This window comes from Orbicella franksi, chromosome 13 (genome assembly GCF_964199315.1).
Source record: "Orbicella franksi chromosome 13, jaOrbFran1.1, whole genome shotgun sequence".
In the NCBI taxonomy this organism is placed as follows: domain Eukaryota; kingdom Metazoa; phylum Cnidaria; class Anthozoa; order Scleractinia; family Merulinidae; genus Orbicella; species Orbicella franksi.
Genome location: NC_138157.1, coordinates 12,646,469 through 12,664,049, shown reverse-complemented (window position 1 = coordinate 12,664,049; position 17,581 = coordinate 12,646,469). Strand labels below are relative to the sequence as shown.

General features: G+C 38.3%; 1 protein-coding gene across 3 annotated transcripts in view; it reads right to left on the bottom strand.

Annotated features, from left to right (window-relative positions):
• The window catches only part of LOC145464782 (transient receptor potential cation channel subfamily A member 1-like), a 31,336-nt gene extending 19,945 nt beyond the window's left edge, over positions 1 to 11,391 (bottom strand). Inside the window, exon 1 of one of the 3 annotated variants that reach the window (XM_081448573.1) lies at positions 10,891 to 11,391. In XM_081448573.1, coding sequence (XP_081304699.1) covers positions 10,891 to 11,079 — 189 coding nt within the window. In that variant the 5' untranslated portion in view covers positions 11,080 to 11,391. The other 2 variants (XM_081448572.1, XM_081448574.1) reach the window with 2 other exon arrangements.
• Between the last annotated feature and the right edge of the window lie 6,190 nt (positions 11,392 to 17,581).

Genomic DNA, 17,581 nt, shown 5'->3' with positions numbered 1-17,581 from the left:
ATAACAAGCCGCCTTCCTCCCCTTTCGAACGTTAAGTCTATCACTCAACCGGACTCATGGCAATTTTTCTGTTTTTGTTGTTGTTCAAGTTGTTGTTGTTGTTGTTGTCGTTGTTTCTGTTTTTGTTTTTTGTTTTACAATCGAACATTGTATAAAAAGTCAGTTCAACTAATTTCAGTGACTGTAAATTCCACAACAATACTGAGGAAAGGTTAAAAAGTTAACCTTTCCTCAGTATTGCTGTTGGTTTCTCTCTTTCGCAATCGAATATTTATGAACTTGGCGGTAAAATCGTCACGCATAATTAAAGAACAGCTGCGGAAGCAACACATTCACGAGCATAAATTACCCACGAAATTTTTCAGCTATTAGCACTTCTCACTATCACTTGAATTTTTAAGTCGGTTGATTACAAAATATTTATGTAACACTGTTATCCTTTACTCATGAAAGAAAACAATCAAGGACATCAGTTCCCGTAATGTGAAAAATAAATCCTTACAGACCCAAATTTTACCCGTAAATGAAATACTTCACTCAAACTGATTGCATTTGTTTTCTATTGTCTTCCGCAGAATGTTTATTTGATGTATGTAAATCCCATTTCTTTTTCATTTGAACTGGTTTTTATTTTAATTCAAGGAATAATTTGCCTTGTTTCTGTAATAAGCCCTAACAATTCTCAGTGAGATAAAGTAGGTTATATCAAAACCAATATATATTAAAACCAATTCCGAAATGTAACCCTTAATTTCTTATGTTCCCTGCCAGTCCGGCAATCTCTCATGGTAAATTAAAATCATGACCTCACGAGGAGAGGAAAGAAAAACGTTTTGAGAGCGATTTTCAGTAACGACCGTGAGCTGACATAATAAACGACACATAAATTTTTCATCTTGCCCGGTGAAATTACTGTAGACTGCAAATATGATTTTAAAAAATCTGAAATTACTTCTTAGAGAAAAAAAAAATCGCCTCTAACATCACAATTTCTAGCAGTGACTGAGCAGAATTGAAAAAAAATGCTTCATTGCAAGAAAAGAAGGTCTCTCATTTGATTGTCTTTAGCGGACAACATGAAAAATCGACAAGATGTTATTACTTGTTTTAAACGCAAACATTGGTACTGTGTTAGAAAAACAGTTATTTTATAATAAAATACCCGAAAGTGTACAAAATGTGCCAGGGTTTGCCAATTTTCCTCTCTCGCAGCACATCCCTCCATGCATCCGTTCAGTGTGTTGGCTGTAGCCTTTACCAATCCTGACATCTTGATTCCGTGGGTTTCTCTGCCTCTCTCTTTCCCTCTTTACAATTCTGATTCAGAAGCTGTCGTTGACCCCTTAGCTAAACACCGAAAAGTTCGCGTGTATTTCGTTGAAGGCAATTTACTCTCGACATGAAATTTTCGAAAGAAAGTCCTACATATTCTCTAAGCGGAAATTAACGGACGTCATTTTTCATGCACTTGGCCAATGAAGAAATCGTACAGTTTCATATTTACTTTTCGCACATCAGAATTGCATATCTTAAGTGCTTTTCGTTTGACAAAAATTAGCATAACAAAATTGCTTTTTGTATATCGCACCTTCCCCAATTTCTACCTGTATGAAGCTGAAACTCGCTTTCAGAGGAGAGGTTCTGTCTGAATATTGTAACTAATAAACCCTTTATTACTTGATGAGCTGAGAAATCGAGCCTCAGTTTGAACAATGTTGTTTTGCTGATGGCAAAAAAGTGACAACCATAAATGACATAGGAGTACAGTGTCAATAAGTGCTGAAACAAATAACGTCTTCCGTCTATTTTTGCAAACATCAGGCACGTTTTATCTTGCTCGAGCTCTGTTGCGCGAAACAAATTTTGATGTTTCTCCACGGTCTACCATTAAAAAAGTTTCTAAAACAAAACAACCTTGCGAGTGTTAATAATTTGTTCCCTGTTTTAGGTGGGTAAATAACACATAGAACTTGGATGCTTAATTAACGCAATAAGATCACGGTGCTTCTTAAAATAATGGAAAAGAGCAATATTTATTCCTGTAAAACCAAGTTAATCCGAGCAAGCAAAAAATAAGAAATAAGGTTTCATGTACATGAAAGTCTTCTCTCAAACCTATTTTTGGAAGGCGGTTGTCATGCAACGGTAGTCAGAATGACGTTTATTATCAGTGAAGTGCTTCGTTTAATAGGCCCTTGAATTGTGACACTAATGTACCATGTGGGTGATCCCACATATAAACAAATGCAACATCAGTCAAGTGGGTCAGAGATTCCCAGATCAAGTCTCCAAAACACGCCAGGTTTATACCTTTCATTAAAAAACACCTCTGCGTACGCGATAAAGCCAAAAACATTCTTCGCCGAATGGCATTAAACTTCGAGTACGACATTGATTGCGAGTACGATTTTCGAATTTCAAACCAGTGACGTCTTCAAAGCCCTCGCTCTTCATGTTCGTTTCAGGTACAGAGGGTAGCTTATGGAATGAAATGGGTACGTGACGTGATAATGCGAAGCCTGTAAACTAGAACTGAAAAGTCGTTCTCGCTCTCAAATCTAAAGTCCCCTGATTATTTCATAAGAATGCGAGGTTAATTTTCTCTCTTACTTTTAAAGTTTGGTTAATAATTTTTTCAACCAAAACTGTCGGTCGGTGAGGCCAAAACAGAGTTTCCTTGGTGAAAAAATTCAACTTAACAGGAAACAGTGATCCGACAAACGACCAAAGCTTTCTTTCTTTTTGAAATATTTTTGTCTTATTGGCCTTTTTTCTACCTCGTGAAACATTACATGACACTTTCTCCAGTGGTGAGAAAATTCTGTAAACTGAAACAATTCTCGTGTTTCCTACATCGACAGCTCATGCCACCTTCAAAAATACGCTAATAAAATTAAAAAAACGACTACAGTCGAACTTTAAAACCAGCATTAAACTTGCGATATGTGTTTCTTTGAAAATTGTGCTTATCAATAAAATATAAAAGGGTTATTCGATAAGATTGTTTCACTGCCCCTTCAACTCAAGGAAAACCTGAGGTGTTTCTTAAAAACCTTCCTTCGCCTTCTTTGTTTTATGTTCGATGGGTAAATACAGTTTTCAAACGTTTTTAAAAATATGTCTTCTGACCATAATCTGGTAATAGTATTTCATTACACATTTGAAATACAGTAACTTGAAAATTGAAATTGAGATAAATAACGACAAGTATAACTGTAGGAGTAAATAAAAACTGTGTAAGACTTGGTTCACTCCCAATATTTTCCTGTATTTTATATTTGTGATATTCTTCTGGTAGTTTTCATCATACCTAAGCCATAGCATTTTAGTGCATTTTCTAAAGTACATGATTATCATACTAACAAATGGCTAAGCCTTACTGTCATCGATAAACACGATATTTAATTTCGGCTGTGTCAGAATATCCTACATTAACACAACAAACACATTCTACTTGAAATGCTCAAAGGTCTGGGGATTATCATGTACTGGAAAATTCACAAGCTTTAACCTGCAGAGTATTTTAACATGTTTACTGTACGATTTATATTTCCCATGCTTACTTTGATCCTTATAAACATGCATTGTGACTCGTATTTTAGCAAATTGTGCAAAAATTTAAAATGATCTGAAGCTACGGTTACTGGTAAAGCCGATGATCGTAAATGCTAATCTCAGTTTGAATGTAATAAAATGAAACATAGCCTGTGGCAAGATGGTTTCTGTAGCGAGTTATTTGTCGCAGCAATAACGCTAAACACGGCATGCGGAATTAATGAATTGTTTAGCTTTAAAGTATCCAAAAAGCCTTCTTTTAAATAATTCTCTTTTTCCCCAATTGCTCGCCGCGCAGGTGTAACAGTGGGCATAATTTTGAAATCAATTGCATTCGAATAAAACAAATAAAAATGTTTTGCTTTTCGCGTAAATTCGGACACAGCAAGTTTATAAAATTAGTGACGGCACAGAACGAAATGCTGTGTATAACCTTATTCAGTCCCGTTCTTTTTTAAATATTCATATTTTTTAGTTATTAAAATTTCCGGTGCACAATTCCATAATTGATTTTGCCAAAAGCAAGGATCGCCGCATGATTTAGTTAGTGCCTATTGTTTCGGGGACGTAAACGTTTTAGCCAAATTTTCCATCTCGACGTCTCTATGTCTTTTTGAGTACAGACTCTCTCGCTAATTGAGCCTGTTCCTTTCGTTAGTTTCAAATAATACCGTATTTGAAGGATCTTATCTCGTGGATATATTTGAAAGTGGCGGCCTTGTGTCGTGAAAAACGGACTGTTTCGTGCTGTCTGTGTTCTGGCTGAGTTGGGGGCAAAATATAAAACGACTTGAGCCTTCCATAGAGGCTATAAAATTCGCCAGTTTTCCAGACAATGGTGTCGGTTACAACTGATCTGGCATAAGCAAAAACCTCGTGTAATAAATATCAGTTCAGCTTGCCCATGAATTAAAAAGATGAACAAAAATACGTAGTAAAAAAATATTTTGTTCTTTGACGCTAAATATGAATCAAGAATATTGTTTTTAAGAACATATGCATAAGAAAAACGTGACCACAGAAATCATATGAATCAAGAGTATTGTTTTTTAAAACCCATATATAAGAAAAACGTGGCTACAGAAATCAAATGTAAAGGTTTGTGAAAAAAGAGCGAAAATAAGGTAAAAAATCCTTTGACCAAAATGTTTTTGTTCCTGCAGCAATATATAAAAGAGTTGATGCGAACAATAATGACATACGTATGGGTGAGGCAGTGAAATAAAGGTGATAAAGAAAACGCTCTAAACAATAGCCCAATAACAAAATAAGTTGGGAAAGGGCCATCGTGTTTTGCGTACGAAGTTACAAGTGTACGTCATTTTGAACAGGTTTTAGCAGGTGCAATGTTTGGCTGCGCGATTGAAAATCAACAAAAATAGATCTTCGCTTTTTAGTGACTGAATAAGAAAATATCAGGGCTCGCGAAACGAACTACTGTAATTTAGTCTCCGCGATAAATTATTTCGATTAGAATCTAGGAAGAAATGAGCAAAGTTATTAGTCGCCGACGATATTACATCATTATTCGCAAGATCAGTGATCAGAGTAAGCAAGCAAAACAGTTTGGAAAGAGCGAGTCCCTTCCCCTTACCTTTATGACCGCAATGTTGAAGGCATGTCGAATCAGTTCGGGGGTTGATAACCGAACGCCTTCTTCGTTGTTGGATTTTCGGCGGCGATGAGCGGCCGTGAAAGCGCCTGAATCACTGTCCGTATCCGTTTCGTTCTCCGACGCTTGAAAATACGATTCAACCCTCAAACCGTTGTGATGCACCATTCCCAGTGAATCGCCGCTTGTCGATTGCATGTTTATTTCAGTGCGGTTTATGTTCATTTCGACAGGAATGTTTGCCGTTGCCACTTGCATGAACAAACGCGATGTTTTGCCATGCAAAATAAATTTACCTTCCACTACATATGCGGCTCGAAAACTGGTGATCAATATCGGTATAGCCCTCAGTAAAATCCCCCTCGCAAAAATGTACTAATTTTCGTCAATTTAGGCGACCTATGAATTATGCATACCCCCTATGTGAATTTTGATGTATTTCACATCCGAACACTGCATGATACAAAGCAATATATTAAAGATCAACCAAAGTTCTGGGAAATAAAAACAAAAATAACAAAGAGAAAGATGTCCAGTTAAGCTGGTCTTATTTTACACTTAAAATATTTTTAAACACATTTCTGTTTCGCCAAGATTGACTAAAACCAAGCTCATGTTTTATTTATGAGTAGAGGAACCAAAAGTAAATTGTAATAAAAACTCCTAAGTTGATATTTTCATTTGCAAATGAGGACTTCGCAGAGTGCAAGGCTTAAAAGTAAACGAGGGCATTAAAAAAAAAGGTCGAACGCGCGCCGTGAGGTAGGGTTTGTTCCATTCTGGAAACATTTTACATACATTACGAAACTAACCATGACTATAAAATGATCCGCAAATTAAGGAAAATTTTTAACAAAAAGTCACCTTGATTACAATGAGTGAATAGTCCAATTTTTTGTTTTTATGGTGCACTAAAACATGTTAATTGCAGTAGCTAAGAGTTAATTTAAATAAATGCAAAATATGGATAAAATAAAGGAAGCAAATATTATGCATCTTCGCTCTTAATAAATACCACTTTTACTATCAAAGGTTATATTTTCTTGTTGCAATCCGCAGCATTAAGCTTGATCGAGCGGAACGTTCGCTGTCGCACGTTTATCGTTATCATCTTAAAGAGGGCTTTTTCGATGGTATGTATTTTGGTCTTTAGATTATTTGCGTTCAGTTACGTTCAAACTACTTTTTTTATGTTACGGCGTAATTATAATAATGCCGATTGACGACATACACCTGTATTTCCAGTCGAAAATCAAGTTTTATAACACGTGAAAATGGGACACTGTCTAATGGGTAACTAGATGCTCCATTATCGCACAATAATTTGGGAATTTCAAGTTACAGTTATTAAAATTTAAAAAAAAATGTTGCGTGGTGACCCGACAATATCACGATGTAAGATTGGTAGAGAGCGAAATTTCCGCTCACTACTAAATATTTTGACAACAGAATAAATCAATTTCCTTTATTTTTTAGCTTCGGAAGTATTAATTTCCGTTCTTGACAAAGGAAAATAAAAGGCGCCGTGGCTCAACAGCAAAATTACTGAGAAAGAAACAAAAATCTTCCTGGGAAAATGTTGAGTTGTACAATGGGTGAAACTTCAGGAAAACAAAGAAACGAGCAAGCTCTCTAATACGACACATGGTGCAGAAGCATAAACAACATCTATCAACAAGACAAAAGTGCACTTACGCTCCACCCACGCTACACCGGAGAAATTTGAAAACGGCGTTTTCACTCCGAAATAGCATCAAATGTTTTCCGTCCACACTAAGCCGGAGAAATTTGAAAACGCAACAACCACAGGCGGCAGAAAAGCTTGAGTGCACCATTAACGATTAGGTCTAGTCACATTCTATCAGGACGTCATTGTTGTCTAAACGGCTCCGTTTTCAAAATGTCTTCCTCCACATTAAAACTCAAAGCCGGCTTTTTGAAATTCCTCCGGTTTAAAGGGCGTTTTAGAAAAAGCTCTGTTTTCGGTCACGACTAGTGTGGACGGAAGGCCTAACCGTAGAAATAAAGCTGCGTTTTCCAAATTCCTCCAGTTTGAAGAGCGTTTTCGAAAACCTCCGCTTTTGTGACGGACGATGGACCTATCCGTAGAAAAAAAAAGATGCGTTTTCAAATTTCTCCGGCGTAGTGTGGACTGGGCCTCAATCTCGAAATTTAGTATTGATACGACTGATAACTAATTTGATCTCGTGTCGTACAATTCAGAGAGAAATCATGCTGCTAATTTCAAATCGGCCTAACGCTGCGCTCTGTCCCATTTTGAAACTACTTGAACATGCGTACCTCACAATAACACGTACTTGCGACACTATTTTCAGTTTACAAGTATAATACTTTTTAATAAAACAAAATCACTATAATTTGGTTGTCGTTGTTGTTGTTGTTGTTGTTGTTGTTGTTGTTGTTTTCAAATTGGCTAATGCTCGTTCCGGGATCGGATTGACTGAATAGATTAAACCGCTGAACGGCTCTGACCAGAAAACCCCGCAGATTCAGCACGGCCTGTTTTATCACTGGTGAGTTTCAGCAATCTTGGTTTCAGATTACAAGTTCTACTTAAAAGCAACCATCGAACTCTCGTTGACGGGTAAGATACTCTCTCCACTTAAGAGTATAAATAGGTTGCGGCCAAATCTGAACGACCTGATGGAATACTGGATAGGATAGCCTTACACCTAGAGAGGTTAATTCTAGTGATATGGGCCACTGTGGCCCAAAGAGTGCAAACGTTTATATCCATTTATTGAAGAACAAACGATCATGACGCAAAAGGCTGATGGCAATAGCACATGTTATAAACAAGAGACTATGATTGTAGTATCTTGCTGTGAATTGTAAGTGGCATCTTTGAAACCAGTCGCAGTTCTCGTGAACAACACTGAATTGTTAACAGAATGCGCAAAAACGATAGCATTACTGTTCAAGGTAGACTTGAGTTTCCAAAACAAAAAGATAGCACTGAATCTCTTTCTGATTAAACTTCTACTTATGTCTTGGTTTAACGTTGTCAATTTGATGGCATTTCTTCATTGATTAGTGCCAGGGCTAATTTGATAACCTCGGTTTATGTAGCGTGAGGGAGACTCGGGATACACGTTTTACTACAACCCAGAAGAAACCAAATCCACTGTTTTGTCAGCTTGGCCAAACCATTGGCAGGCGCACCCATATTTGCTCACCTTTTCGGGGTCTTAAAATAACTGAGGAGAATGTGCTTCCTTTGCAATTACTTCTACAAATGACCGTTTACGTCTTCTCGAATAAGGACTATAAACCGTTCGTAAGCCCCGTCTCCTCCATCTTCAGTGTTTATACACGATTAGCGGGGACGTTAAAGAACACATACACTTATCGCAAAGATCCCAGTGTTGTGGGCTGACCTTGTCTCATTGGCTGGTGCTTCACATAGAGTTAACCAGCTCATTGCACCTTTCCCCTTTGGACAAAAATGTCCAAGAAAATTGCTATGTGAGAGAGCTTGTACTGTGAGAGTACAGCTTCTCGTTCGAGTGGGCTACAAAACCGCATGTTTGCCAAACTCAAACCTGGAACTCTTTTGACTGGCTTGAATATACAAACTTTGAATGTTATGAAACAAAAACAGATGCAGGAAAGTAAAAAATCTCAGCTATAGCTCCACTAAGCAGACGACCGTTTGCAGTTTGAAGCCTCCAAACCCGAGTTTTACTGTCACATCGCCAAGTTTTCACTGAATGTGTAAACAAGCGTGCAACGTGCAGCATTTGGAATATCCTGTTTCATTTTATGGTTAAAATGATTTTAAGTTGTTATTTCCACGCATTCCAAAGCTACCATTTGTGTGCGGCAAAATGCATAGAGTGGAAAAATAAAGAGAGACGTCCCAAAGTTTCTGTAAATTGCGGGTTTCCAAAGACAACAAGAGGCACTAATCTCAGATCATCAACTCTTGTCAAAGGACCCCAAAGAATAAACTTCACTGACTTATGTTTTACTTAGCAAATAAAGGCTAAAGCCTGCAATTTAAAAGCAACCAAATGATGTTTAATGCCGTGACTTAAAATTCACTTCAAACTTCAGAAACTCATCGAGTTCATTTTTATTTCTAGCACTAAAATTTACTAAGTGTTCTTTTCTCAACTTCAAAACCTGCAAAATATTTATTTGAATAGTCTGCGAAATTTCCCATTGGCCTGTAGAAAGATTTTTTTGCGATCAGGGTACACTGAATTAAAAATGATAGCTAGTAGCTAGTGAAAAATGAAAATCTGCCATGCGCCAATGACCAGCGTCCTTAAAGAGTTAACTTTGTATTATTGAGAGCGTGTCACGCACTGGTCTGTATATTAACTGGTGTCCGTATTATGCGGCTAATATGGGATAAAAATATATGACTTTGTCGCCGGCACAAACAAAACTTTCCTAATGAGCGAGTGTCTGTGATAAACTGGTGTTCGTAAAGCGGAGTTCCACTGCATCAGCGGCCTAAAATTAATGTCCTTGTGTTGTTCTTATGATAGCATGTTAACAACGCGAAAAAAATCAGAATAATGCCCGAGAAACTAACAGCCGACGACAGCTGTTTCTACTTTCACATTCTCGTTTGCGCGTAGCTTTCGCTCTTAATTGTAGGACCTTAAGCATACATCATAGTTTTATCAGTTTCGATTTTTCTCTGTCACTTCAATACTCCGTGCTACTGTTCACCCTCTCTTCCTTCCGCATAACACTAATTATTCTCTGCCTCTTTATTTTTCGACTTTCGCTGCTAAAAAATATTCACTTTCACTTTGTTCAAACAGAAGAAGGATGCGATACAAAATGACAAATTTTCTTATCCGATATCACAGCAGGTCCTCGAGAACGCGAACATTTGAGCCGTAATCTCGATGTGACAGTTTTGCTCCAGCTCTGCCATAATTCATATTTATATTTATAATATAATATCTATTCTTTTGACCTAACTTATTAAGCCTTTTTATGCGCAGCTTTCTTTATTTGTAATGTGCCACTGAACACTAGCTAGAGATCTTTAAAATTCAAATCCAGCCGTTAAAGTTTGATTGATATTTCTTTACACAGCTTTCGCCGACATAAGTTCTTCTAAATATCGTGTTTTGAAGTACATGTGAAAAGCTATATTACTGACCCCAATTACGTTCCTCGCACAAGCAAGTTTTTTATTCAAGATTGCACTGTACGCCCGTGCATGAGTGTTTTCCACGTAAATCAACGGGTATTATGATGGTTAGAAAATAAATAGGTGCTATGAAGCGAAAGAGAAATTTGTTCATGATTATGTGTAATTATCCAACGCTGGCGACTAAGGTTTGAATTTAACATTACGAAATGAGCCCCGCGCCAAAGATTGCATTCTTAAAAGCATGACTATGCAACTTTTCGTCTCAACTGTTCTGAACATTATATTACTGAAAATTTGAGCATACAGGGTGAGAAGAGTAATCAACATTCATAACCAGCACATCCACAACCAGTAGTTTTAATGGAAATATGAATATATTTCATCGCCGAAATTTGTTGTTTTTCACTTTGTGGGAAAACAAAATAAACTGGCATTCAACGCAAGCTGATTAAGAGCCCAAAATCTCCGATCCGATTATCATCCTAAAGGTGCGCATGTAGTCGCTCACGCAGGCTTTTCTGAATCTCTCAGATGCAACGACAAAATTGTACAAATATTAAAGAAATGAAATTGACTTTCTCACCAACGTTGCTAAGCTGGGAAGGCGCGAGTTCGACCCTCGTCTTCTACCAGTTTCCACTGGTGGACTTGAATCTGGGGGTTGAGTATTACCTTCGACATCTCTGCGAATGTTCGGACTTTCCGGCGCTAGTAACATATTAGAATTGTCCATTTTCCATATCGAAGCCATTGCTGTAGCTCTGTCAGCCATTCAATCAACCCCGACCTCGGTAATGTTTTCAAATTTCATGCAAACGAAAAAACTCTAGAACCTCATCGATTAAGTCGGATCCACTCACAAATTTGACTTTTTGTGATCGTAAATTTTCCAAGAACAAACATTCTGACAGGCAGACAATGCGGTCCCTTCAATCACGTAGCAATGCAAATTTTGCAGGTCCAATGTTTGAGCGTTGATTCGCCCCTACGTGAATTAATGACCAGTGCAAAGAAATCCAATTTAAATAGATTTGTACTGCCGGCTTAGCGTTGTGCTTAAATTTAAAAATTGGATTTCACATTTCACTTGCAACGTGCGCTGCGTGAATGACATTTCGACACTTGTTCTCCTTTCATTTTAAAAATAGCGACGTAGCTAAACCCCAACAAAAGTTAAAATGACGTGAAATTTATTCCATTGCAGATTTTATAAATGAAAACTTCAAGCTTGAGGCCAGAAAGAAATAAACAAGATAAAGGATTATCATAAAACTAATGGCATTCCCACATCAGTTAAAAACAGGTGTACGTCACAAAGGAAGCAAAGAACAGTAATAGATAAAGATTGGCTTGCCATAATAGCATTTCAAATTATATATCTCTATTTCCTGGCAGTAATTGTATAATTATATAATACTTCGTGTGTGAGCGAGAAGCGAAATTACAATTTTTGTAATTTGGGGGAATTTGGAAACCTGAAAACTTCGTAGACATAAGAGAAACTTAAGGAAATTTGCTGTAACTTTGTGTGCAAACATGTTTGACATTTAATTAAGAGGATGAAAAGGAAATTTTGACATGCAAGAAGGATGGACAAGCTTGGTCAAGCCAGTTCGCGGGTGGCTAACATCAGAAGCACGTTATCTATCAGGAGAGGAAATACCAAGGAAAAATCGTTCACAAAATCTCCTTGCGTAAATAATTTGAAAGGAAATCTTAAAAATATTGATTTAAAGCTCAACATTTCTTTGTTTGAAAGGAACAATTGTTTTGTATTTTTGTGAGGTGCTTCAATCAAGAGGGACAGTCTTAAGACATAAAGTACAACCACTGAATGAATCGAATTATTGAGCAAATGGCCTGAATTTAATATTTGAAGTCAATGAGATTTTTTGCTAAATGAGGTGAAATGTAGTACTTAAGAACTACAATTTCAAAGGAAACCAGTTAAACGCCGTTGTGAAACAATCCAAGATTTGTTATTATTTTATTCTTTATTGCTCCTTTTTTCATTGGTCGAGAGACCAGTACGTCACCTGCGGGAAACTAGGGACCTTAAGCACCGACGACGAATGGGACGACGACGACGACGACGAGTAAAATTGTTGTAGGACTGGGTCGAGGACGTCGTTCACGGCGTGAAAACCAAGTGCGAGTACATGTAAACAGAGCTGAGTTCTTGTAAACATGGACCTAAAACCATCGAAAATTTTGTCATGTCTTCCTTTCGCGAGCTCCAAGACCTGTTTCTCTTGAGCTACGAAAACGGTACTATCGATGACAACACATTTTCAGTCCTACGTGAGGAATTGATGTCGAAAAATCCCGATTTCTCATACGAAGAACATAACAGGTTTTCACTCGAAGAGATGAATGATGCCGAATTTTCGCCCGATAAAATCTAAAACGACCTTCACGGTATAAAATTCTATCCTAAAAACATAAGCGAAAGCCTACATGTAGATAGGAACCAGAAGAAACGAAATACAGAGTCATTTTTCAATTTCTGAATTCATTTAATTTCGTAGTTTCGCTGACAAGCAAATTCAACAACGGACAAATCCCCGACAAAATAAGGTTATTACCAACGATTTTTACACCAAACTCGCCGTAAAATCTAGTTGATACAAAGCTAAGAGATTAAATAAATAACCAACTTTCATTTCAATAGTTTGATATACATTTTCTGCCTGAAACACAGCGTTAATAGATTAATACTTACTCACGTTCGCTCAGGACGGCAAACCTGACGTTTTGACGTCCTAAGCTTTACGTGGACGACGAGTCTAGCATGCGCAGTAGCGCGGAAAGGGGAAATTTTACTTCCGGTCGTCGTCCTCTGGGTTCGTCGTCGTCGGTGCTCAAGGTCCCTACTTCCTCGACCTGCCAATTTCATTCCCAGAGCCCGAGCCCGCGCGTTTGCCTGGTCGCTATGTTACGAAGTCTGCTCTCGCAGTACAGGAGCCCACCTAAACCTTAAGAAAAACAGAGGCCATTTCTCTCTCACCACATCTTCAAAGCTACTTTTCAGAGAACAAAACTCATCGGTTGTATAGTAATTATCACAATCACAAAAATATCGACACTTATCATCGTCCCCAGGGTCTTGTACTAGATAATTTTCAAAGTGGCGGGCTCCCGCCCAACTCTCTTAAGAGGAAAGAACGAGTAAAGCATACGTCTTTCTGAACTGTGCTGCTATCGCACGTGCAAGTGAAAGGTTCCTGTTTTCGTTGTGAGAAGGATATAAAAGCAGAGACCGATACAACGAAGGATGATTTTTTAAAGGTAAAAGTCTGCACACATGCCAAGAGGCCCATCAGGCCGGAGCTTATCCCGGTTTCTGTAGCATGAAACGACTAGGAGTATTTCTATTTCCCCCCCCCACCCCCCCCCCCCGGAGTTACCCTCAGCATTAAGTTCGCCAGTACCCATTTAAACACCTGGGTGGAGAGAGGTACTGTGAGAGTAAAGTGTCTCACCCAAGAACACAACGCATTGTCCTCAGTCAGGGCTGGAACCCGGACAGCTCGATCCGGAGACGAGCGCACTTAACACGAGGCCGGCCATCGCTCCTGCCTCAATTTTTTAAAAAGGTGTACTATATTTCGGCTCAAACCAGCCTTCTTCAGGTACAATGAGAATTTTACATCGGAAGGGGTGTTTATGCAGTATATTTGTGCAACAGCGGAAATACGTAAAACTAAACTGATTGACAGCGTAAATTTTAAAAAGATAAGGTAAAGTAAAATAATGAAATAATATAATAACAGGAAATTACAAATATGTTTCTTCGCGGATGTTAAGACCACCAGGATAAAGTGTTCTGCCTTTTGAATTAACAAAAATTCTCTGGCTTTACGGGTTGAGTCTCGGTTTGTGGGCCGTTCTCAACATGAGGTAAATAGTTAGTTCTCTCCACTAACTATGGTAAACTAAATTTATTAGCATAGATCATTTTGCTTTTGGTCAAAAATGCCCCGCACCAACATCCAATATTTGGCATTGCGTGGAGAAGGGAATACATGAATGTCGACGGTCCTTAAAAATAGCCGGTGTGACCTGGCACCTGCAATACTGAGACAGATAAGGTAGCAGTTTTCTTCAATCCGCAATGGCTTTTATGGTCTTGAACCCTCGCTGAAATAAGTTGACCATCGGCAATGAAGCCAAGGAAATGTCCGGTGCTTTTAGGCTCTAATGCATTGCACTGTCAAATTGTTCGGTGCACGTTTCAAGGAAAAATTACATCACTGGCAAATCCGTGCCCGGGGGGACTCCCTTATACGGGCTACATAGGTATGTACTACCCAAAGGGTATGGTTTTTCAGCCGTTTTGGTCATAAATAGGGTATCGATTTTGACCATTATGGTCATAAATAGGGTAGGGTTTTTGCACTCAAGTCTTGAATTGAGTATGTTTTTTAGAAAAAGTTACTTTTTCATCATTATCAATGAGACTAGGGCTTGCCACAAGTTGGCAACTTTTCGTATTTCGAGCAACTTTTTTTTGTTTCGAGCAAGTTTTTGAATTCTGAGCATTTTCTAGTTTTCTAGATATCGGCGCAGCTTTTAGTGCTTTAATTGGACATGCTTCCATATTTTACAATGTTTCAGTAGACAATTTGTGAATTTCTTTAATTTTTTTAAAACTGTTTTAAATATTTTTTTTAAAACATTTTTTACATTTTTTAAAAAAAAGATATTGATATTGATGCACAGCATTTACTCATAGGTATCGTGAACAAATTTATTTAGCGACGCTGGTTACAACGCAAAATTGCACAAAAATGTTTAAAAATGTTACTTTTGTTGTACAGATTGCATATTTTTGCATCAGACCAAATAAAAGTAGAGAGAAACAAAATAAGTTTTTGCTTTTTTTTTGAGCAACTTTCGTTACAAAAAGCAACTTTTGACTTTTTTTGGCGCAACTTTCGAGCAACTTTTTGAGAAATTTCGGGAAACTTTTTGGGAAATCTCGAGCAACTTGTGGCAAGCCCTAAATGAGACCATCGACAAAAAAGCCCTTCATAACTTATGCTTAAAGCAACTGTGCCAGCCGCAACGGTCATAAACAGCATATCGAGTTTTTGGTCAGGTCATAAATAGAGCAGGGAAAATCGCAGGTTTTGGTCATAAATAGGGTAAGGGTTTTGGGAAGCGAGCCGCACAGCCTCATCCCACCCAATTTTTCTGCGAGTACCCCTCTCCCCTCGGATTAGTGTACTGAAAATTATTCGTACATGAGACAGCTCGAAATATCACCTTTTTTTGGCTTGAGGCCAAAGGTTTGTCGGAAATTTTCGTCCCGAATTTCCTAACTGACATTTCATAACTAGTTGGTCAACATTAACTTGAAAAGTGGTTACAAATCTCTGAAAGGTGTCCCGGCCTTCACAGGTCTGCGCCGCGTTACAGGTTATGTTAGTAAAAATTATTTTAAGATTTTTACTCTGAAAAACTGAAGCTGGAAATAATCAGCCATAGCTCTTGACAAATGGGTGCGCGAGAATTCTGTTACTGCTGAAAGTAAAAATACCTGCAATCGTAAACTTCCGAAAGTAACAACCCTTCCCGAAAGTAACGTCAAAAAATTGTGGCCGCAGGTGAATCTCGAAAGCAGCGAGCCCACTCCAACCCCCAACCCAGAAAATGGCGAGAACAAGGTTCAGAAGAATATTTATTTGTCTAATTAATAGTCAAGGGTAAGTTCCGTATGGTATTATAGTTGATAATTATGATTAAGGCACTCCACAACAAGGGAAGGTATCGATAATTCAACGAAAACCGGAAAACTTTCATGGAGTAACAACAACGTACTTACAGAAAATTTCATCAAATTAAAATTGAAACCTCTGTGCCATTTTTAACACTGCCGTATTTAAAGGCGAACATTTCTTTAAACTATAAGTGAAAACTCGACCGGCGCACTGAGATATTAGAGAGTTTAAGCATGACGTTTACGGCAGACGGCAAACGGCAAAGATGACCTCTGATTTTTTATTCTTTTCTTCTGATCCTTAGATAAATCACACAAAAATAGAAAAATGTCTCCTACTATTCACCGCAAATACAAATATTTTCACTCTACTGTACAGACAGCTGAAGACAGACGGCAAAAGTTTCATTTTTGCCGTTTGCTGTTTGCCGTAAACGTCTTGCTTAACCTCTCTGTTGATACAGCAGACTAACGTAGCAGTGCGTCAACTTACTACTTTCCTGCCGACCAAAAACACGATCTAGACTTCAATAACCCCCCATGTGGCAGTGACAAATTTAAAGAATGTCAGTGTTCAGGGCTGTTTTTACGAATTTCCGCCTTTTTTTCCGAGAAAGCGCTAAGCGGCACCAACTTTATACATCGCTCTTTGCTCCCCGAAAGAAGCGATCCCTTGAAAGTAACGACCCCCCGCCGATAGTAGCGAACCCCAGAGGCTGTTAATTCCGAAAGTAACGAGGGTCGTTACTTTCGGAAGTTTACGGTAGTGCATGTTAATGAAAAAATTACTCCCCAAATCGTTTCTGGTGACACGTTCCACATCTGCTGCTCACAGTGAAGAACCATTTAACCTAACCTGGAAACAGCACCTGTTTCAAAGAGTCCGTTCCCCGACCGTTTTAAAAGTGTTCGTCTTGGAAAGTGTATTTCAAACACTGAGCGTATAACTAAGGCCCCGTGGACACCACACCGGAGGAATTTGAAAACGGAGGTTTCACTCTGAAAACGCATCAAATGTTTTCCGTCCACACGATAGCTATGCAACAATTAACCGTTACTTTAGATTTGTGTTTAAGGAAACCTCAGACATCGTTATGGAAAAGCTCCGTTTTCAAAATATTTTCAGTCCATACTAAAACGAAAAGCCGGCGTTTCTAAATTCCTCCGGTTTGAAGAACGTTTTCGAAAAGCTCCGTTTTCGTGACGGATTAGTGTGGACGGTACGCCTAACCGCAGAAATAAAGCTGCGTTTTCAAATTTCTCCGGCGCAGTGTGGACGGGGTTTAAAGAAAAGGGCTAGAAATGTAACGCCGAATAAAACCAAGCACGAGCTATTCAACTCCTTTTACTCGGCCAGTCGGCGTGATAAGTTGAATATTAACAAAACTCGTTCTGAACAATGTGCTTTTTTGGGCCGTTTTCCTCTAGTATCGAATCTAGTGGTGCATAGGAGTCTGGGCATTTGGTATAAGAGTGTAGGGTCTCAAGAAGGACCAATTCTGGCCGGGGAACATCAGACACAATGGCACTTACATAACTTTGAACTCAAAAT